Below are 23,828 nucleotides of genomic sequence, written 5' to 3' on the forward strand. Positions count from 1 at the left end.
TATCATCTTTGACTAATTTTGGCATGAAAGCTGTATTAACCTCATAGAATGCTACTGGGGGAATGCTTCATTTTTCTATTTTCTAGAAGATTGGAAGAATTTTTTGTTGAAAGCTTTTTAGAATTTTCCCGTAAAGCTGCCTGGGCCTGCTATTTTCTTTGCAGGAATATTTTTAAACTACTGATTGCATTTCTTTAATAATTTTAGGACTATGTAGGCATTTCCTTTCTTTTTGAGTCAGTTTTAGTGAGTTAGGATTGTCCAGGAATTCATTTATTTCATTTATATTTTCAAATTGATCAGTGTAACCTCTGATGAGCAAATGAAGTGACTATGGTACAGCATAACGATTCCCTTTCCTTTTTATTTCTACTGTTGGTGTAATTGTGTCTCCTTTTAAATCCTACTAGTCTTCATTCGTGTTTTCTATCGCTTTTTCTCAATAAATCTCACTAAATATTTGGCTATCGTATTAATCTTTTCTAAGAACTGTTGTTTTGCATCGACCCTCCATTGTACCTTTGTGTTCCGTTCATTAATGTCTATTGATATCTTTATTATCTCCTTTTTAAAACGAGTTTACTCTCTTCTTCTCCTAACTTCTTAATGGGAAATCAGATTATTTTCAATCTTATATTTTTAAATACAAGCATTTAAGGCTATATATTAATAGTAAGCCTACATATTTTCCACTTTTGCAACATCCTACAAGTTATAATATGTACAAAAGGTACTGAACAGATATGTTCAGTCTAACCACTAAAAATTTCTGTTAGGATTTTGTCTGTGTTTAATTCTAAAAACATATTTAAAATTTTGATTTCTGAGTTTATTGCTCTATTATAAGAGAACATAATCTATATAATTTTTTTTGAAATTTGGTATGGCGTCTTCATGACACAATTCACATATTATCATTAGATCAAGCTTCATGATTGCGTGGTTCAAATTTCCTACAACTTGACTAGTTTTCTGGTTTATCTATCCCTAATTTAAGAAAAGAATGTTGAAATCCTCCCCTTTATTCGGAAATTATACACTTTATATTTTTTAGTTGTTATTCTTAAAATTTCCCCACACTTAACAACAATAAAAAAAACTCCAGTTAACGTCCCAAGAGCTTTTAATGAATTAAATCCACATTTGCCTGAAGAAGCCAATGAAGTTACTGACTGGTTTGAAATAGGATAAGAAGACACTTACGTAATAGTGTTGCTGTTCAGCACCGGTATTGTTTTTGCCAAATTTGTAATCTGTGTATGAGTGTGTGTGGAATGAATGTCTGTGCACCCAAAACAACATTGAAGCATGGTGCAGAAGGGAAGAAAATTTAATAGGAAGTGCTTATGTATTGAATCTGTGTATATTGAATCTAAGAGACTTACATACAGAGCATTGCCACATAGAAAGTGAATGTGAATGTATTCTACAAGGAGAGCCATGCTCGAATGGAAAAATAAAAAGCAGCTATTCATTGCAATACGAGACTTCACAATATGTTTAGTGATCGTGAAAGTTGCCCACCTCCATGCCATTGCCTATACTCTATCCCTGTAGTACATTTTTTCATATGTCAAATTCTCTTTTAGTATTTTTTTGTTTGTTTTAGAGTTTTCTTTTGTTTTTTTGTTTTGTTTTTTTCCCCACTATTTTAAATTGTCAGCCATTTTTATCATTTGCTCTTATGTCTTTCATACTCATGTCATTTCTAATACTGCAGGTATAAACCAGGTAAAGATTTTTAGAGAGTCCTAATTAACTTTTGCATCTTTTTGCAAATTTGATTCCACAAATGAGCACATCACAACATTGACTTTGTGCATGTACCTATAATATGGAAGCTTCACCAAACGAGATGTCCTTTTGTTTATCTATATTTGTTTAAGATGAAATTGCTTGGGCTCTAGGCTCTTTGTATATGCAGAGGTGACCCTTCTTCTTACATCCCAAACATTTATTCTGAGGTCAGTTATTTCTTTCTGAAGAAAATTTAAAAGTTCCTTTAGTAAAATTCTATAGGTGGTAAGTACGCTTAAATTTTATTTATCTGATTTTTGAAAGATAATTTTGCTTGACTCACAATTCTAGGTTCACAGTTATTTTCTCTCAGAGTCTGAAGATATCCTGCCATCTTCACTCTTATTGAGAAGTCTGCTGTTCAACTTTAGCCCTTTTGTAGGTGTTCTCTCATTGCTTTCTAGCTGCTTCTGATCATCTGTTTACATTCTGTATTCTTTTTTTGTTGTTGTTGTTGTTTTTGGCCAGGGCTGGGTTTGAACCCACCACCTCCGGCATATGGGCCCAGCGCCCTACCCCTTTGAGCCACAGGTGCCGTGCAATACTATGTACTTGGGTTTTGTTGTATTTATCTGGTTTGGTATTTGCTGTGTGTGCTTCCTAGACCAGTAGATTTATGTCTGTCATCAGTTCTCGGCCATTATTTCTCTTATTTGCCTCTTCTCTTTCTGTGGATTCTTTTCCTCTAAGACTTTTATTGGACATATGCTAGGCCTTAAATTCTATTTTTCATAACATTTTACTTCATTATATTTTCCATCACCTTGTATCTCTGTGCTACACTGGAAATTTCTTCTGATTAGTCTTCCAGTTCCTCAATTATCTCTTTTGCCATGTCTAACCTACTATTTAGTCATCTACTGAGCTTTTATTATCCATGGCAATATATATTTTTAATTTATAAGGTATATTTGCCTACTGTTAAAACCACTCTTTATTTGTATTGTATTTTTATTTCTCTAAACATATCATTTTATATTTTGAATTGAGTAATTATAGCATCTGAAGAACTTGGGATCCCTATCTTGTTTCTGCTGACTTTTCTCATGGTGTTTGATTCTTCAAGGATTCATGAGCACATATTTTATAGATCTTAAACTATAGAAATCCTGAGGGCCTAATCTGAGGATGGTTTCCTAGAAATCCTGAGGGCCTAATCTGAGGATGGTTTCCTTCACAGAGGTTTTGTGTTTGCTTCTCCTAGGGATAGAAAACGTTTCTGACCTAAGATGCTCAGGAGTCCAGACTGATGCTGGGATTGGAACACTCACTTTCCATGTCTGCCTGTGGTGAGCCCAAAGATTCCTTAAGGGCCCATCATATTTATACTATGTTCTATTAATTTTGTCTCTACATTATCTTGTCTAAGAATTTTTTTCTCCCTGAAGCCCTCATTCAAGCGCTTCTGACATTTCCTTTGGATTATTTTAATGGCCTCCTAATTTTCTGTCTTGATTCTTTCCTTTTACCAATCACTTCTATGATATAAATCCTTTATGTTTGTGTAGCTTGTCACTTTTTTGAAAATGCTCCTACTAGCTTATATGTCGCTGCTCCTTTGTGAAGAACAGTTGATATACTTTTCCCTTCAGCGGCTTCCTCTTGTTTTCAGAGCAAATCCAAACTCCCCAGTCCTGCCTTTCAGCTTTTCTGTTATTAGCTCTCTCCTATCTTTAAAACATTATCACCCTTTTATACATCCTACAATCTAGCCAATCCCACCTCTGAAACCTCTCCTTTTCCTTCCTTGCATTGGTCTCCCTGGTGAGACTATCCTGTTATCTTTGTTTTCCCTGAAATTATTTTTTCTTCAATGTCTGGTTCAAACTCTGACTCTTCCAAGACATTGTTCCTTGGCTTCTTCTGTGCATGAAGCAGTGTGTGTGTGCATAATCATGTATGCATATTTATATGCGTATGTGTGTATATTTTCATGCACACACACATATCTTTCTGTTAGGAATTCATTGCTTTGTCTCATAGTTCCTTTTTTGTTTCTTTCCTACTCAGAGTAGGAAGCTACTTTTGGAGGTCAGGTTCTGTTTCATCATTGTAATCAATCCTTTATTCTGTTCACACCAATCCCATTTCTATTACTTTTTCAATTTAAAGATGAAATTCATTTACCCAATCCTAAGTATTGTGAAGAGAGCACAGGACACTTTGGTGGTCACTGCTGCATTATTCTGTCTCATCATTCCCTAAAGGATTTCTAATTCTGAAAAGCTAAAAAGGTTTCTCTACCCATTTGTATTTCATATGGAAAAGGGGAAAACCCAGACAAACCAGAGACACCATCTGCGATGAATGATGGGAGCCCAGTGTTTGTGGTAGGTCCACATTTGGAAAAGCGTCATGATATGGCAGGGATAGTGCAGAGAGTGGGGCCTCGGCCCCTCTGATTGGGGACTATGCTTCCTGTGGCAATTCTCCTCCCTGGTTTGAGAAGTCCTGGTGAGTCTCTTCTTGGAGAATCTGTCACAGTCATCTGACTTGTAAGCTCAGCAGTTTCAAGTTTTCTTGTGATTATGTGATACTTTGCATATTTTCTGTCTCACCAAGGGTTACAATAAGATATCTTACTTTAAAACACATTCCAGTGACATTTTCATGTTAGGCTCTGCAAACCAAGCTAACAACTGCAAACAAGAATGTCCAGATTAATCAACCTTGCTTAGGCGTTTGCTAACGATTGCAGAATGCAAAGTGACCATGTTTTAGATTTCAACCTTTATTTGATATGAAGTTTGTTAGGCCACACAGAGAAGTCACACTTTCAAAGGAGTAATACATGATTGAGCTTTGTGCTTTGCTGATACCAAAATATCACGTATCTGGAAAATCATTTCAGACACTTTATCACAGTGCCTGACACATAGTGGGTATTCCATGAATGTTTATTGAAAACTTCCATAAATTTATTTGCATACGATTTTTAAGGACTCGTGTGTTCTCTATATTCTTAATAGTTCTCTTAGATACTTGGGATGTTGCAATAAAGCCAGGAACAAGAACATCATTATGAACCATGGGATGTGGAACACAAGTGATAAAGGAATTTGGAGGGAAAAATTCTTTAAGGGCCTAGACAGGGAGAGCTTCCAGGAGGAGGTAGCATAAGATTTAAATAAATAGTGCAAAGACATTTCTTGGGGTAAATGGATTAGGTAAAGGGGAGATGAGTGGGGCCCTTCCAGGCTGAGGGGAGTGTGTTAGAGGACGTGGAGGAGAGAAACCCACATTGTTTCCCTCCTTACTGCCCCACAACCCACAGCGTGGGTTTCCATCTGCAAGAGGCCGCATAGGGGGCCTTGTTAAATGCAATGAGGTTGCACGTGGAGTCTGTCTTGGATGAGCTGCTGCGCAGAATTTATGAGCTGCAATATGCGTCATGCTTTATGAGTATATAAGAAGGATACTTGCCGTAAAAGCAAATTAGAAGGTTATGATCGAGTTTTAAAATGTCCTTAGGGACACAGGATAATGGGACACACTGGCAAAAGATGTGATGGAACAAGGGCATAAATAAGAGGGCAAAGGCTAGGAGAGGCAGAGAGTCGCGCCTGTGACCCTCTGGGGTGGGCCTCAGGGGCCGGTGCAGGTTGTGCCTTCCCCAGCAGGCAGCAAGGGCCCACACGCGAGCATACAGCACAGTCCAAGGGGACAGTCCTGGCCAGTAAGCTGGAGAGTTGCAGGAAAGCACGTTCCCCAGAGGGTCAACTGTGGAAGTAGGACCCCACTTAATCCAATTTAACCTGTGCTTGCCAGAGCGTCTGGCCTGAGGACACCTGCCCACTAGTTCACTGCATTGCTGCTTATACACGGAGGCTGTTTCCCACAGCCAGGGCTGGCTGGGAGAAGCATGGTCGGTACGGTCACAGGAAGGGGTCCACGCCTACAGCCTTCCTGCCCAGGCCGAGTCTACTAAGCTTGTCCCACTGAATGAAGGGCATCCTCCATCCCTGCATGTGGTCATCCGCAAACTCCCGAAGGGCTCCCGCATACTGGCCATGTGTCCTGTCCCATGCCAGGTGCTGGGGATACAAGGTAAACAGACCACATGTTACCCCAGTTCTCATGGCGCTTACAGTTGGGCTAGGATGGACGACGGGTGTCACAGAGGTAGGTATGGAGAAGTGGCCGTGAGAAGAACCACAAAAGAAAGTTATACTAATAACATATGGTGCTCCGAGGGTGTGGAAAGAGGGGGCTTTACCTGATCAGAGAGGTCCAGGGGGACTTTGGTACAAGCTGGGCTTTGAATGAAAGGCAGGAAGGCAGACAAGGACAGGGACAGGGTCAGCTGGTACAAAAGGGTGTGAAAAGGCAGCAAGGTGACCCTGAGACTGGAAAGGCAGGTGGCCAGCACAGCCTGGTGGATGAGATCCTCCACGGAGACAGGGGAGGAAACTGGGAAAGGGCTCAGGAGATGGAGGAACAGCAGCGGGAGGAGCGGAAGAGAAACCAGAACCGGATCTGGTGTTGGAAGGCAGGAAAGATGCTTCCAGAATGAAGAGGAGGACCGTGGGCTGCATGCTGCTGAGGGGTCCAGAGCCAAGATTGGAGCAAGAATGGAGGGATAGGCCCCTCCTAGAGTGAGGCACCGTGGAGAGGCTCCGGCTCGCTTTCTCCTTTCAAGAGCATTATGTGAGTAAGGCAAGGGTGGCCTACGAACTGTGCCAGAGAAGCACATTGATTTGGGCGGCACACGATGGCAGTGTACTCCTCCTGGGTGCCCATGTTGGTGTAGATTCTAAAGGATGTAAGGAAAACAGACTTTGCTTCTCAAATGTTGCCTGAGAGATGGTTATAATGCTGATGCAGAGAATGGCCCTTTTTCTAAAGTCAGAAACATCTAAGTGTAAGTAAAAGATGCCCTTGTCCTAAAGGCCTCCCTGCCAACGTGTTGTTACTGCGGATTCCTGGTTGGAGAGTTACCCTTCTGACTCACCTGCAGTGCAGAGAGCACTGTTTGCAAATGGAGTGGGAGGGTGTGCTCCTGGATGGGCTGTTCACTAAGTGCATAAACTCAGACCGTGCACAGAACCTCAGTTTCTGCCTCAGTCAAATGAGTAGAATAATGTGTCTCCTTCTCTGCTGGTTCAGGAGGATGAGTGAGATTTGCTTTGTGAATTGCAAAGCGCCACACTTTTACGGAGGAGTCGTGAGCTTTATTAGTCATTAACTCACAGCTCAGTTAGGAAGTGATCAGAGCCTCAAAGGAGGGTTTGGTGGGTGTGTGGGGGTAGAGTACAAGAGGATATGGTGCACCTGGCTAGGTGGCACGAGAGGGGGATGCCACCCAGGAGGAAAGAAACTTGGCCACCACGGGCAGAGTCAACTTTATCACCTTCTCCAGGGCTGGTCACACTGGCAGCGTATGGCTACTAGCCAAGGCTGGGTGTTCTTTGAAGGAAAAGATCCGGCTGGGCACTAGGATCTTAGGGGCCTTTGTGTGGCTTGTCAGCTGGTCCAGATGTCATTTCATAAGTGACCACATGTCTGTGCCCCCTTCTTGGGCCAGGTATTGTTGGGGCTCATTTCAGGACTGCTGAACAAATCACAAGTCCTCCCGTCTTGAGAGCGAGAGCCTGTGTGTCCTCGTGCCAGCCAAGGAATGTGTGGCTTGCCTGGCGGGCCCTGCACACAGCAGTGTGGAACCCGCAGTTGTAGTCTGCTCTTGACAAGGGGCTGGGAGACAGGAAAATGCAGCCGAGGAAGGCAGCCAGGTTCATGTTTTCCTAGCATAATGCCTGGGCCAACTTTTAAAACTGCCAACTGCAACTCGAAGACTGTGCGTTTTCAGCTCTTGTTCCACCTAGATTTACTGATGCCTCCTTCCCAAACTGTGCTCTTTTTAATTCCAGAGGATTAGAGTGGATGTTCTGCTATGTTTGGGAAGTACATGTAATAGGAAGAAATGGGCAACGTTTATAACAATTCCTTTAAGGTTCATGGACTGACTATCACAGTGCCTGCCGCACTGGGTGGTCGGGGGTAGGTTGGTTTATTTATTACATTTGATTGTGAGCTCTCTGAGACAAAGGCCATCTGTGTCTTAGTCACATTAGTAACCCTAGGGCCTAGCCCATTACCTGGAACAAGGACAGGTGTTGAGCAAAGGTTATATGAAGGAATAGATGAATGATTTCTCTTGATATGCCCCAAGTCATGTTCCCATTGGCAAGTGGTAGTTGGCAGAATGGAAATATCTGCTTCCACTTGTGGTATGAAGGGCTTATTTACCTGAACCATTGGATAGAAACAAGTTTGTGGGCTTTTTAATCACTCCAACAGAAACATTCTCTGTTAGAACCTTCAGCAACCCATATGCTAGGCTGAGTATGTGACATCTTAATCCTTTTTGTCTCACTAGTTCCCAGCAGATTTCTACTCAAGGATAGAATTGCCATGGCACTGCCTTACAGTGGAAACAGGCAGAACTTCTGTGCAGAGAAAGCACATTTCAGGCAGCGACAGATTCACAGCAGGGTTTTTTCTTTTTTCTTTTTTTTGCAGTTTTTGGCTGGTGCTGGGTTTGAACCTGCCACCTCTGGCACCGCCCCACAGCAGGTTTTTTAAGGAGTACCATTTCTTTCCTGTATCTTTTAAACCCCAAGAAGATGCATAATTTAACCTTGAAATCTTAAACAACTGTTTGGTAAGAAGGGTTGGTCTCCATTTGGATGATAAGAAAATGTCTCTCATAAATCTATACTGGACATGGGCAGGAAAAGCAGACTTTGATCTGTATTCTCTGCCTCAACCTTGATGCTTTTATTGAAAATCTGAGAGAGAGGGGACTTTCCAAGTTGTCTTAGTGCAGTGGAGACAGATGTGCAGTCGGGAGTCAAAGCCTCAGGTCTCACCAGTTAGAGGACCCAGGACATGCCATGCAACCTCTTGGAACCTTGATTTTCTCTCTGTAAAATCAGAATAGTGCCTCTAAAGTTGCTGTGAAAATCAGAACAAAAGGGATACTGCTCAAGGAAAGCTTAGCAAAGCATTATTTTATTGGATGGCCACTTAAAGGCCATTTCTATAAACCTTCTACTAGATCAAGGTGAAATTGAGATCTACTTACCTACTTCTATTTTTGCCCCTTTCCCTCCGTTTATGGAATTCTTCAGATGTGTTCTATCTAAATTATTGTTCTCACAACCACTCCAAGCATTACTGGCACACTCTCTATTTCATTCTTCCTCTATATAGTCTTTCTTTTTAAATTTTAGATTAATATACAGGTACATATGATTAGGTCACATTGTTTGCATTTGTTAGGTAAAGTCCAAGTTGTAGCTGAGGCCTTCACCCAGGAGGTGTGCCATATACCCCTACATTGTACCCATTAGGTGAGAACTTACCAGCCCCTCTGTCCTCCCTTCTCCCACTCTCCACCACTTGAATTTAATTCTATTATTTTTTCTTATGTGTGTGGGCATGTAGTTGTTCATCTACTAGTTTCATATTAGTATTGAGTACAGTGGATATTTGCCGTTTCATTCTTGTGATCTTGACTTAGGAGAATATTCTCCAAATCCATCCAGGTAAAAAGTAAAGATGTAAAGTCTCCATCTTTCTTTGTGGCTGAATAGTTTTCTATGGTATACATATACTATAGTTTATCAGTTTGTGAGTTTGATGGCCACTTGGGTTGTTTCCATAGCCATTGTGAATGGAGCTGTGATAGACCGAGAGTCTTTTAAAAGTTGTGTGCACATCACTATTGTGTGATGGGTGTATAATGCTCCGCTGCTGTCACAATATACAGATATATTCAAATGTGCTGTTACAAAGGAATTAAAGAGCCCTCTGAGCCAAATGGAATACTGAGCAATATTCGATATCAGGTGAGTAGTAGGAGGCATGCCCTTTCAAAACTCTACTTGAGTTTGTATTGGATGGTCATTCGAACTTGGTCATATGCAACATGAGAACAGCTTTTTAATCTAGCCTACCACATGACATAGGAATGCCATGACAATGGGCACGGACAGTGTTGAACTCTTCCAACATACAGTTATTAAAAAAAAAAAATGAGAACCAGAAATAGTGTATATGTAAAGCAAGAAGTAAACCATAGAACTAAGTTGCAGGCAGGCTAGTAAATAATCACATTTTAATAGCTGATGTGTGTATAACCCCAGAAATACCTCTGCTCTGTTTTGTTTTTATGGAAAAAAAAAAAGTAGCAACAACTGGGAGATTAAGAAATGATGTGAAAAAATAGTAAAATCTATCAGTACAATAATAATAGCAGTGTGAACTCAAAATTGAGTAGAAGTAAGAAAACTTCAGTGTGCTTCCATTTTTGCGATGACTGTATTCAGGGCAGATGACTATGATTCACAGTTTAGTTTTTCTGAGGTCTTTTAAACATAAAAGTAATGATTCTTTGAAAGTCTCCCTTACAACATTTTTTTATTAAACGCACATTCTCAAATTTGTAATCAAATCAGAATCAAGACTCATAAATGTTGGTAATTTCATTTAACATCTAACATCCCACAACGGATGGCTCTGATCTAGTTATCTTTAAAATTGGAAGTAATTTTGCTTTGTGCTAAGAAAGTTGCTCTATGAAGTAACATTCTGGGCAGGCTGTTAAATGTGCCCAAAGGAGGGAAGGAAAATACCCTTTGATGAGTTTCCACTGTGTGCCTCTACAGATTGTGTCATGCGATAATTTCATTAAAACTAAATCGAACAGTGAAATTCTGAAATTACAGGAGAGTTAATGACTGGGGCAAGAATAGTGTGGCTTTGTATATTGCCAGTCTTCTTTCTCTGTACATCCACTCAGTCAGAAAATAATCCCACATGTACCTTCAAGGTATACCCAGGATCTCATCAGATCTCATGTCCCATTGTAGGCCAAAGCCCTATCTTGTCTCCCCGGGATGCTGAGAGCCTGCTTAGCAGGCTCTCTTCTATCAGAATTCACAGTGTTGCCCTACCCCTCCCTCAGAGACATAGTGTAAGGCTACCCGCAGCCTGCAAGGTCCTGAGCTCAGCCTTCCCTCTCCTTATTAACTTACCTCCTGCTATCCACCTGCTTTTAGTCACTACTGATCCCCAGGGTCTAGAGCAGGGACAGGTATGCAAAATCACATAAGGATTTGCTGAATGAACAGATGAATGGCAATGAACTGGACCCGAGTATTGAGTGCTGGGTACACTGAAGGCCTCTTTTGGTGGTTAATGAGAACCAAAAATAAATCCGGGTTGTCGTCCTCTTACAGACCGGGGGAATGTACTAGCCAAGACTCAGTGGTTATTTGGGATAGAAATGCAACTCCAATTCAGCAAAAGGGTATTTAGTGTCCTGCAGACAGCAATGTGTACCTATCTTCAGGAAGTGCAGGGGTGAAGCTGCAGCCTAGGGCTTCCACACCCACACCCCTCTCTTTCCCTGCTGGGCAGCTCTCCAAGTGTGGCTTCATTTGTTCTCACTGGTGTTCCTCCAGGCTTGAGCCAGAGCCATAAGTCCATCTTGGACACTCTATTGGTGTCCTGTGGCTTTAACAATAGCAACTTACTCTCTCACTGTCCTAGAGACCAGAGATCTGAAATTAGTTCCTCTGGACTGAAGTCCATGGCAAGCTTTAGGGGAGCATCCTTCCTTGCCTCTTCCATCCCTGGGCTTATGGCGGAACCTTCCCATGTCTGGCTCCATCCTCACATTGTGTGTGTGAAAACTCCCTCTCCTTATCACTATACACAAGATGGCATTTAGGGCCCAGCCAGGTAATCTGAGATAATCTCTCTGTCTCAAAATGCTTAGTTTAATCACATTCCTCCCCAACCCCCATATAAAGTGACATTCATAGAGTCCAAGAATTAGGACAGGAATATCTTTTGGGAGGCCATGTTTCAGCCTGCCACAGGTACCATCCTTCCATATCTACGGATGAGAAAAGGCTTTTCCACTAGCTCCAGTTAGAAAAATCTTGACTTTGGGTAACCCTGCCTGGCAGCTGGAGATTCCTGATTCAATGCGGGAGCAGGGCTTTGGGAAGGGGGTGGGGCTGCTGTCACCAGATTGGAGTGGGCAAGGGGACTTTTCCCGCAAGAAGACAGGGTGGAGGCTTCTGGGTAGACAAAAGCCATAGCTCCATTAGACGGCGTGTGAGGAAACAGCACAGCCGTAGGGAGCAGTGTAACAAAGTGAGTACTTTAACAGTAAATGTTTGCAAACTGTGGCACCTTGAGAGCTCACGGAGTTGCACCACGAACGAAGAAGGAACTCTCTTGGGGGCCAGCAGAACGTTTTTACAAAAAGGAAGGCGAGAAGTTTATGCTGTTTCTGGATACTCAAATTGGGCAAGAGGCGCAAGCCAGGGCTCAAGGGGTAAGTTGTGTTGTTTTGGCTGTTTCGTTTCAGAAAGGAGATACTGTATTTCTAACTTCATTTGTCATTTCCCCCCTTTTTCTGCAGATTGGCACAAACCGGTCAGGTTTAGTGCTGTCATGATGGAGAGCTGACTCACTGGTTTGGGAGTTCTGTCGGTGGGATGGCGGGATGAAGTCTGAGCAAACTGGCCCGCGCGGGCCGCAGCGCCAAGCGCTTGTCGCCTGCAGGGGCGCCCGAGTCCGCGTGGCGGCGCGAGGCTTCCCGGCCCGGAGCTGACCCAGCGCGGGCTGGAGTGAGGAATGGGGAGACCCTGAGGCAGCTTTAAAATTACAGAAATGGGAGAAACAAGGTCAGTTATTTTTCCTGGCCCGGACTATAAAGCGAACTTAAAAACTGTTTTCTTTTCAACCACTGTCATGCGCTCCGCAGAAATGACAGCCAGGAGCAACAGTGTCTCAGGATCTTAAAAACAACCCTTGCCTGGGCGCGCTAGGTGCGTGGGAAAGACGGGGCTAGCTGCAGGAACGACCGCAACGCGCACAGGGAGGCGAACGGTGCTGGCCCGGCGACTCCGAGACGTATTTATTTAAGGGGACAAAGTGCATTCCTGGGCTTGGCAGCGATTGGACGAGATGGGCTATTTCCCTAGCCAGAAAATGAGAGGTTAGGCAAGGGGACAAACTTCCCTGGCCCCTTGGCCCAGCACTGCGACCACTGTATTCTTGGAACCTCCAAGTCGTGATCCGGGCGTCTCGGAACCCCCCAGCCCCGCGCCCCGCGCCCCGCCCCGGGTCCCGGCCCCCGCGGGCCCCGCCGACCCCTCCCCCGCCGCCGGCAGGGGGCGCCCGAGTGCGGCTAAAAGGCGCGGCGGGAGGTCCGCGGCCTCAGTGCGGAGCGCGGCGGTCGGTGCGCGGCCCGAGCGATCGCCGCGGGGACGGGGCGCGGCGGGCACTGCGCAGAGCGCGCAGACCAGACCGACGGCGGCCGGGACCCGACGGCGGCGCCTCCACGTTCCCCGACTTCGGCCAGAGCCCCTGGCCAGCCGCCCGCGCCCAGCCCCTGCGTACCCGGGCTCCCGATGGGTCCCGAGGCCGGGGCGCCCCCGCGCCCGCTGCCCTGGGCGGCGCTGCTGCTCTTGGCCGCGCTGCTCCCCGTCGCCTCCTCGGCGGGGGCCCCAGGTACGCCAGCGCCCGGCCCGGCCGCCCGGCTCTGTCGAGGCGCCCTCCTCGCCGCGCTTCTCTGTCCGCCCCGCTCTGTCGCTCCGGGGACCGCCGCCCCGCTCTGTGTGGCTGCGTGTCGTGTCACTAACCCGTGCGTCCTCGTCACTAGCGGGTCGGGGCGCACCGCTCCTGGGAGAGCGGAGCGGGCTGCAGTGAGCCCTGGGGACCGCAGGCTCTGGCTTTAACTTCGCGGTTGAACGCCCGGGGGTCTGGTCAAGCAGTCTGACTGCCAGGGAGATTCAGGCAAAGGAAAAGAAAGCGACTTTCAGAGTTGCGGGTGGGAGTCGGGGGGAAGAAAATGCCTTTCTGTGACCAGAATTGCCCTGGGGGGCGTAGGTGGCGATCCTTCGTTGCTCACGTTCACCTGCCCCTAGGCAGGATGGCTTTTGGAAGGGGACACTGGAGAGCAGAGGGAGGCAGCGAAGGGCCCAAGGAAAGGCTGCAAGCTGCCCCGTCGGTGCCTCTGCGCGCAGGGGAGCCTCGCTCACAGGGGAGATCGCCCTGGGGAGCTGGAAGTTGGGAGAAGACTTTTGTCTTAAAAGGAGGGAAAGGAAAGTGAGAAGTCTGTTCCAGAGAAACTCACCCTTCCTTGATGGATGGCTCAGCTGGGGCCGGGTTGGACGCTTGCTTTGGGATCAATGCTTTTCAGAAAAACGCCAGGACGCCTTGGCAGAGTTCTTGCACGGTTCCCACGGAGACACAAGTTTGCGTGGGATTTTCATCCCTAAGCCTGTGGTGGCCCTTGTTCCCCCCTCCAGTGGAGGCATTTTCACACTGGAAACCGTGTGACTTTATTTATGTCCTAGGTTTGTAGAACTGCAAGAAGTAAACCTTGTTGATATTGTCCACTGCCAACTGTGTTGGAAAAATTCAGCTGCTATTCCAAGGAGGGTTACTTGCTTTGCGTGCTGGTTAGCGTCTATGTTGCTCTTACTGCAAGTGTGAAGGGAGAAAAGTTAAGGGTCACATTGCTGACTTTTTAGTGGCTATATGGTGCCTAATACTTGGTTCACGTTGTGCCAAGTATCCCGATGTCCTTGCCATTATTTGATAAAAGGCCATGGCAGCTGTAGAGTCTTTCCCCTCCTGTCAGGGATCAGGACAGCATTCACTGAATATTTTGAACATTACTTGATGGAATAGAAGTGTTTCAGGCTTCCAGCTCCCCCACCTACAAGTCCTCACTTTTGTTTTCCTAACTTAAAAATTTCTGAGTGTTGAAAGAGGTTTTGTTTCAGAAAACAGTTTGCAAGTAGAGCCAACGCTGAACTGGCTTTGTGTGATTGCAGCCTTATTCTCAGACTCCTCTGCCACCTGCAGATGGGCTCCTGGTGAGTGTGTCCGAAGGCAGGGCTGTTTGGGAGGCTCCCGGATCCTGCTGAATCCTGCGCTGTTCCTTCTTTTGCCTTCTGCTCTGTAGATCACAGAGCTGTGGAATGTTGGAGCTGGAATGCTTCCTGGCACTTCTCTTTGCTGTGTTGACGTGGGATCTGCAGTAAAATGATGACCAGACTAGAAATGGACAGGGGAGGACAAGCGCAGTTGGAATGAATATCTACCACATGTAAATTAAATCATAGAGGATGCAGAACAGACGTAGCAACCTGCAGAGAGCTTCCAATGCTGTGGGAAAAATCACGGGGCACATAATTTATTTCATGAGTTCCTTTTGATGGTGATGTTATGGGCGGACTGCTCGCTCACTCTTTGGTGGATTAATGCAGGGACCAAGCAAGCTACTGTGTCAAGCGGTCCTTGCCTCCCACTTCTGTAGGGCCAGACTGGCTCTAAGGAAATTGCCCAGGGCAACATAATAGAGGCAGATGCTGAAGCTCCAGAGGGACTTCCCTAAAAGCAGAAGTGATTTGCAGGACACACTAAACTTCTAAAACTTTCAGCTTAGGATCAATTAAAACACAAAACAAAATAAACAAGCAAGGTAGTGCCCCCATCCCAGTCCATTCCTACATTGGGCTGCTGTGTAAACATTAAAATTATGGTGGTGCTTGCCAGTTTGATATGATACATTTTTTGTGAATACATACACACATGCACACAGTTACCATGGATATTGTAGGGTTGTTACAGGTGATCTTCATTTCCTTTTTTTTTTTTCCAGTTTTTGGCTGGGGCTGGGTTTGAACTCGCCACCTCCGGCATATGGGGCTGGCGCCCTACTCCTTTGAGCCACGGGTGCTGCCCTCTTTATTTCCTTCTTTAAAGATCCTTTCAGGGAATCTTTGAGGTGAAAACTACTATCAAAGTAATATTAAGTTGCTATTTGCCTTTTTCATTATGTTAGCATTTACACTGAGGGTGCCAACAGCTTGTTGGGTAAACCAGTGGTGCCTTATCATGAACCAAGGTGGTGACACTGTAATGGACTGGCAGTCATTAAATTTTTTAAGCCTTTGGAATTAAAAAAAAAAAAAAGATTTTTCAGTTTCAGTTGGGAATGTCTTCGATGCCACAGCAAAATCACTAATTTTACCAAATCTTCATGTCTTTGAATGCATGTCTTTTCAATATTCTGTATAAAGAAATGGGAAGAACATACAAAGCACTTGTGCTGATGACCAGGTTTAAGGGTGACCCCAAGGAAAGGCATTTGTGTGATAGTTTGGGTTGTGAGTTGAACTAGCTGGTTTTTTAAAAATAGAATTAGGTATTTACCGAAAAGAATAACTACAGAGAAACTATAATTATTTTGACTTGGGTATTTGGCAGACATTTTCTCAAAAATGAGCAAAGGGAGCCAACTACTTCTAGTAAAATAACTGTTAGTGTTTCTTGCCAGTGATAAAATTTGAGCTTTCAAATGAAAATTAGAATTTTGCCAAGTTGTTTCCACCACTGTAAGCTCGAAAGCTTCCCAAATACTTACAGACTTATCTTTTTTTAAAAGGAACTTTTCTAATGAGATTAATGGTGATATAAATGAATGTGATTTGTAAACATCATGTTATAAAAAAAGTGTCAACATTTGGATGATCTACGTACCAAGTGAGCCAATAAATCCAAATGGCCAGTGTATAGTGAGCTTTACAAAAATCTGCATGAGTAAAAGGTCCATTCAAAGTGCATGACAGCCCATTGGAGTTCTATGGTTACAAAATATTAAAAATTCTTCATATGGTTTCAGATTCCATAGTGGAACTAACCTCTAAGAAACTACTACTTGATGAGTTTTGGTGTAGTATCAAAGATTTTTCAAAATTATCCAAAATGGCTGTTGAAACACTTTTCAAGTACATCTCTGTGTGAGGCTGAAGTTTCTTCAACCAAAACAACATTTTTCAATATACTGAAAGCGTAAGCAGATCAGAGATCCATTAAAGAGATTTGCCAATGCATAAAAACATGGCGCTTTTCTATTTCTTTTTGTTTTGGAAAACAGTTTTCATAAAAAAAAAGTTTTTTTTTTGTCGATAGGTAATCATTCATTTTAAAATAAATAAATAAATATATATATATTTTAAACTTGGTTTAAATTCCTAGTTTAACAGGTGAGGATAGATAAAACCACATAAACATAACCTCTGTGGGATTTTTACAAATTTAAGAGTAGGAAGAAATCCAGAGACCAAGAAGTTTGAGAACCACTGGGATATACAGAGGTAAATAGGTTTAAAAATCAAGATGCTAGGTGTGAGTGGCGGTGTTGTCATGCATCCACTGAGGACCATGAGCTAGTCTCTGCTTTGGGACAGACCATGTGAAAGAAGATTCCTTCCACCTCTGAAGGCCCTGAGAAGCTTTCTGGTGGCCCAACTGTCTCCAGCTCTGTAGAGTTTCCCTATTACTTTTGTTCTCTTTGAGAGGAGGTGTAAGCACAGCCTTTCCTTTTATCTTGTGTATTGCAGCCCACCGAAGAGAAATGGGAGACGTGTGTTATTTGTCCACTGAGCATGATATTCATTATTGTGGAGTTAGAGGTTGTAGTGGGATTGCAGTGACAATACCCATCCCTGGAAAGTTATCAGCAGAGAGCTCCAGAGCATTATCAATACATCCCATCAACATCCTTCATATCTATATTTACTTTGTAAAGGCCCATTCCTTGAAAACAGGGGAGTGTGGTAGTTTCTTACTGATTGCACATATTTAGTAGTTTCCTACAAACTACCACATACTTAGTGGTTTAAGACAACACAAACTTCTTCTCTTATTGTTCTTGAGGTCTGAAGACCTCCAAAATAGGTCTCACTTGGCTAAAATCAAGGGCTAGGTCCTTCTTGAGGCTCTGGGGGAGAATCTGTTTTCTTGCCTTTTCCAGCTTCTGGAGATGCCTGCATCCTTTGTGCCCAGGACTTGCACAGGCCATCTTTGGGGGACTAGTATTCTGCCTACCTCTAGAGGTAAGGGTGGGGAGAGGACCCATTGCCTTTGGCTGATTAAGGAGTAGACCTCTTTTCATTGTTCCCTAGAGAATTCAGGGTCTTCTTGGGTTGTAATAAACTTCTGTTATCAGGAGCTTTTATTTTAATTGGAAAATTGAGGCAAGGCTGAGTGCAGTGGCTGGCACCTATAATCCTAGCACTCTGGGAAGCTGAGGTGGGTAGGTTGCTTGAGCACGGGAGTTTAAGACTAGCCAAAGCAAGAGAACTCATCTCTACTAAAAATAGAAAAATTAGCCAGGCATCGTGACAGGCACCATACTCCCAGCTACTTTGGAGGCTGAGGCAGGAGGTCTACTTGAGCCCAGTAGCTTGAGGCTGCAGTGAGCTGTGATGACAACACTGTACTCTGGCCAGGGAAATAGAGCGAGTCTCTGTCTAAAAAAAAGAATCAAAGAAAAAAATACAGATATAAAAGTAAAAGAGAGACTAGAACATGTGCATATATATATTAATACTTGTAAGTGCGTAGAATATATTAGGATACATATGAAACTGCAGACCTTGGTGGCTTTCAGGAGAAGTGGGTGGCTGGGGGACGGTAGAGAGTATTGTTTCATCTGTATCTTTTACCAACTTTAGGAGATGTTGGAGCATTTGGAGTTAGGGCGGTGGCAGTTACTCACCTTAGCCAGCATCCTTTCTTCCTCCTGAGAGTTATCCCTGTCTCCCAAAGACCCGCGCCTTCCTGGGGCCCCGCGCTGGCGCTCTGCGGCCCTTAGGGGGCGCTCCTGGCCTTCTGGAGGTGACCCGCCTCCGGCCACCCTTTCCCTGCAGGCCGGGGTGGAGGGAAGTCCTTGGCGGTAGCTGTGGCTTTAGAAAGAGAAGGAAATTAGGACAAACTTCAGTTCTCTGTGTTGTTTTTCCCTTGGTGCTTGTCTTTTGGCAGTTTTGCTACGCTTTGGCGCTTCCTCCCTATTATGTTGGGAAGGACAAATCATTCATTTCGAGACGAAATGACAGCATGGTAGCAGAGTTCAAACCTAAAGCTGGAGTCAGCAATCCCTTAGCTGTTAGGGTGCCCCTGGCGCCTCTGAGGCCCTGGGTAAAGGTGCCGTGGCTGGAAGATGGGGTGAGGGGCGGCCTCGGTGCCTCCCCAGCCCTGATTAACCCCCTCTTGGCCTCTCCCGTTCACCCTCAGTGTTAATTTTTGTATCAAAGGAGGAAAATATTATAATTATCAACAATATCTAATTGTATGTAATATTTATTCTTATAATTACAGAAATGCTACGTTTGAAATATAGTGAAATATAGTGAACCAACCTCTCATGTTGGTTAGGAAAGAGGTAAAGCCTTTTTCTATTTCTGTCTCCTGTATGTGGAGGAAATGATTCAATTATGGCATTGTCATAATCTATGCAGAACAATTATATAGTTCTATTTTTACCTTTATGAGGGGTTCTTAGATACACACTTTTGGCAATTTGCCATTTTTCTATACATTATTTCATTTGATTTTTACGGTAGCCTTGTGAAGTTGGTAATATCCTCATCTTACTGGTGTGGGAACTGAGTTCAGCCTGCTTTTCCCAAAGTCCATAGTATGTGGTAGTCCTGGACTACCAGTTTTGGACTCCAGTTTTCTGGATCCAAATCCTAGGACCACCCTGGCTGTTGTGAGTGTGAGCGTTCATTGTGTGTCTCTGGTCTCCTTCTCCAGGGTAGGCGTGAGAGCCAGCACCTTCATTTCTGATTTGCTCAGAACCTCCTTCTGAGCTTATTCTTGTAACTTTGCCGTTGGCTATGAAGAAACAAGTCTCTCTCACACACAGATATGTTGAACTTGAGTAGGGTTTAACTTAAGATGAAGTTGCAGTGAACCCATTCCCTGTTCCAAAACAGATTTGGCCTGTGGATATGAGCAGGATTCTTGCAGGGGGAGGCATGCTTTGATTGGCGGGTCCTGTTAAAACTTGCCCTGTCTGCTCCTGGAGGCCAGTGTTCTGTGTCTAACTTGCTATTAAACCCTTCATCGTTAAATACAGTGGCTTTCTGTGAGTGGTTGACCCTTATCAATACATTTCAGGAATATATTTTAACCAGACGGCTCCCTGAAGTCCCACCACCTTGTGCTGACACATTCAGATTTGTTTACTGGACCATTTAAGTCCAGAACAACACTGAGAAATGTTAGATGCTCATCTACATCTTCGAGAGATCCATGCCTCTCATGGAGGTGATGAGGCCCATGCAAATTGATGTTAAAGTGTCTTGAAATTTTCTGAAGACATATGTCATTTAAATACAGGGCTTTGTTATTTAAGGGCTGTTTCATAGTGTCAGATCTCTCCAACCAGTTTATTAGCTCTTGATTCAGTCACTAATTTGGCTGTATGACCTTAAGCAAGTCACAACTCTTCAGGACTCAATTTTCTTATCTGCAAAAGGAGGGGATGGGGTTGACCTATATATTGTCCAGCTTCTAACTTTCTGGGATGTCCATTCATTCATTTGTTCAGTTAGCTAGTGTTAACATGTGTCAGATGAAGGATGTAGAGTCAGATTACCACAGTCCTGCTGTCAGAGAAGGCACAGACAGGGCAGAGGTGGGGGTGGGGTGGGGAACATGGGTAGTGATATATGATAGGTGCATCTCAGGTGCATTAAGTGGAAGGTCAAGGTCAGCTCTGCCTACCCTGCCTCTGTTTGAAGAGGGCGTAGGCATTCGCTGGAGAAGGAAGACGAGAAAGGACATCTCAGGTAAAGGAGCAGAATGTTCTGCATGTGCCAAGACACATTGGCTGTGTAAGGTGGCGCCTGGGGGAATGGTGACATTTGGGGTTGGAGGTGTAGGCAGCAGCCAGCTCAGGAAGCTCCTGGACTTTGACCATAACCCGTAACGGTGTGGTGTCAGCACACATGTCATTATGAGTGTTGGTTTGTGTTGGAATGTCCCTCTGCAGCTGCAGTGAAGAATTACATTTCTAGTACATTATTATCCTAGGGCTGTTGTAATAAAGTACCACAGACTGAGTGGTTTTAAACAACCAATGTATTCTCTAACAGTTCTGAAGGCTGGAAGTCTGAGCTCTCTGGGGCAGGGGCAGTCACACTTTCTCTGAAGGCTCTGGGAGAGGGTTTTTCCTGCCTCCTCCTAGCTTCTTGGTCTCCTTGGCTTTTAGACACATCAGTCCAACTTTGCCTCTGGGAGATACAGAGCTCTCCCTGCATCAACTCTTCTCACAAAGACTCTGTTCCTGTTGGACTTCCCAGGATTTTACATATCAGTGAATTTGTGAAGCCTTGCTCTACCACAGAATATCTATGGGCCACGGGCTGACATCTTTTGACATATTTTGGGGGAGGGGAATACAACTGACCCTACAGCATACCGTGTGCTTGTCAACATGATTCCTTTGCAGTAAGCAAAAGAGTTTATGCAGCTTCCAACACCGGGATGTAGGTGAGAAGTGGGAAGGCCTGAGCCTCTGAGGTGCACTGTGTGTGCTGAACTGTTCCAAACTCAACTGTTCCGACCCACAGTTCCAAAGACCTACGGACATTCAAGTGGGCTGCATTCTTAGGTGGAGCCTGCCGAGGTCCTTCATGGGCAAATAATAAATAATTGATTCATGTCTTCTGTGGACAGGGTACTGTGCTGGGCTCTGAACCACAGCTTATAAAGATTTCCTAATGAAGTTGAACTGATGTGGCATTAAATGACAACCCTGTGTGATACGCATAGCAATATAAGATCATCCCATACTTTCTACTCAACTTCTATTTGCCAGATGCTGTATCTTTATATTGATATGTAGAGAATTGTAAGATTGGCGAGAGAAACCACCAAATTTGAGGACTTTGGCAGGCACACTATCTATATTATTTTGATTCATTAAAATTTGGGCTGTGCCCTTGTCTTTCTCTTTTTAATTTAGATTCCATATTCTAGTTGAGGCTTCTAGACGATGAGATTAGGGCAGCCTTGCTCTGCCACAGAATATCCACGGGCCATGGGCTGACATCTTTTGACCTTCTTTATGTTCTGGAAGCGGCTCCATTCTTTCTCCTGTAACACATGCCCTGGCCTCACTCTGTTTTTAAATACCATTTTTCAACCCCTCCCAGAAATTTGCTTCTACTATTTTCAAATAGACTGGGAGAACGGAAGCATCTTCTCATGGTTATTGATTCTCAGAATCCACATAGTATTTACTGACTTGGGAGCACACCACACCCACAGGATGGATGGCAGTCTTGCCTCTTGTGGTAGCAATGCACACCCAAGGACCCTGCATCTTATGGGAGCATACCACAGGATGCCAGCCCTGCCCCTTATTTTCACTGCTTCATCATGATCACATTTTCAACTCTAACACCTAGGGAGGACAAGTTCTGGGAGACAAATGCTGGATATCACTTGAGCAGATTGTGTGTGTTTCTGGCAGAGCTTGGGAGTTTTGTCTTGGTCTATAGGGTGAGTGTGGAGTGTGGAGAGTGTGGAGTCCACTGGCACTTTGAAACTATAATGAGCTTTCATTACAGAAAACAGTTCATAGCATTTTGAGGGGTAAAAGAGAGGCTGACACAGTTACAGAGAAGGTTTGGCCTACATGCCTCTTAGAATTTCAAGCCTTGGAAAATAGTGGCCCAGGGCTCTCAAACAGGGGAACATCCCTGGTAAGGATTCTTCTTGAATTCTACCAATGCCGTACTTTGTTCCCTGACCATCCTAGCTTTGGGAGGACTTCCTTCCTCCACCCTTCTGGGACCTGCGAATGTGTATTGTTAATGGTGCTCAGCTCCTAACAAATGTCTGATACCCTAGTCTGCTAGTCACCAGCCAGGACAGTACTTTCCTCAGTAGATCCAAGAGCATTGCCTTTCTTATAGATCTTTGAGTTCATTCACTTGTATTCCCAGGGCAGAACCTTGCTTAGTAGCCCCATGGTGCCCAGTTGAATAGAACAGTCATGTATGTTTACCTTTGAGGGGGGGGTACGTTTTGGGATTTGAGTGGGTTTAACTGTGGATAGGTGAATTTCAGAGGAGAAATTGAATCAGATTATCTAAGTTTCCTTTCAACTCACATGATTTTAAAATTCTAATCAAATGTATTTCCCAAGATTCGAGAAAAGGAGGATCCAAACCCACTCCTGTTGTGTGAGAAGGAAGAATTGCCTGAGAGCCAAGTGCCAGGAATCCTGCTGGCTCATTGTGTTGGGTTTTGAATGATGAGATCAGTCATTCTGTGACTCTTGTTCCTAGTATTGATATTATCTCATATTTGTTGAGTGCTTTATGATTTTGTCTCATATTTTATTCTTGCATCAATCCTATGAGGTAGGTAGGGCAACTGTTAACTCTGTTTGTAGAAAAGGAACTAATTAAGTTTGGTATTTGCAGAGAGAAGCTTCAGTGGCATGTTTTCTTTGCTTGGGGGCTTGGTCGGTAGGGGGTGATCTCATTACAAGAGGAGAAAAATAGACTCTCTTCAGCCATGGCTTGACTTGACGCTGATGGACACTTCCCTTCTGGAAAATTTCTCTTCTCCTGGCTTCCACAATGTAACTTATTTCTTGGTTCTGCTCTTTATCACCAATATTGCAGACTTAAAATGTCTTCTCCTTCCCCAGGTGCCCCGCAGACATCTGTGTTCTTTGAGTCCCACTAGAGATGTTGAGTAGACAGCTGGACACACTGGCACTCAGAAGAAAGGGGGGCTAGAGTTGTGAATTCGGGAGCCATCCCGTGGATGGGATCTGCAATCAGAGGACCAGATGTGCTAAACTGGGGAGAGAAGGCAGAAGGACTGCGGGAGAGAGCAGGAGGGCCAGGGGCTGGGGCTGGAGCACTCTTAGCATTTAGAGTTCGGCAAAGGAGGAGGCAGTGGCAAGAGAGACCGAGAGGGAGAGGTGGATGATATGGAGGAGAAACCCTGGACGGCATGTCCTGGAAGCCCGTGATCATGGAGGACAGGGGAAGGATGCCTCCAGAGGGGGAAGCAGTCAGCTGTCACTGTGAAGGAGAGGAAGTTGAGGACCCAGAGATGAGGATTGGGCAGCATGGAATCTCCTTGACATCCACAAGATCTCATTCAGTGCAGTGAGCTCATGT

General features: G+C 44.4%; 1 protein-coding gene across 2 annotated transcripts in view; it reads left to right on the forward strand.

Moving 5' to 3' along the window:
* The first annotated feature begins 13,061 nt into the window (after positions 1-13,061).
* FNDC1 (fibronectin type III domain containing 1) overlaps positions 13,062-23,828 on the forward strand; it is an 87,650-nt gene continuing 76,883 nt past the window's right edge. For both annotated transcript variants that reach the window (XM_053592337.1, XM_053592338.1), the window contains exon 1: positions 13,062-13,329. In XM_053592337.1, coding sequence (XP_053448312.1) covers positions 13,230-13,329 — 100 coding nt within the window. In that variant the 5' untranslated portion in view covers positions 13,062-13,229. The remainder of the gene's footprint in view (positions 13,330-23,828) is intronic.

The sequence above is a fragment of the Nycticebus coucang genome, chromosome 5 (assembly GCF_027406575.1).
Source record: "Nycticebus coucang isolate mNycCou1 chromosome 5, mNycCou1.pri, whole genome shotgun sequence".
In the NCBI taxonomy this organism is placed as follows: domain Eukaryota; kingdom Metazoa; phylum Chordata; class Mammalia; order Primates; family Lorisidae; genus Nycticebus; species Nycticebus coucang.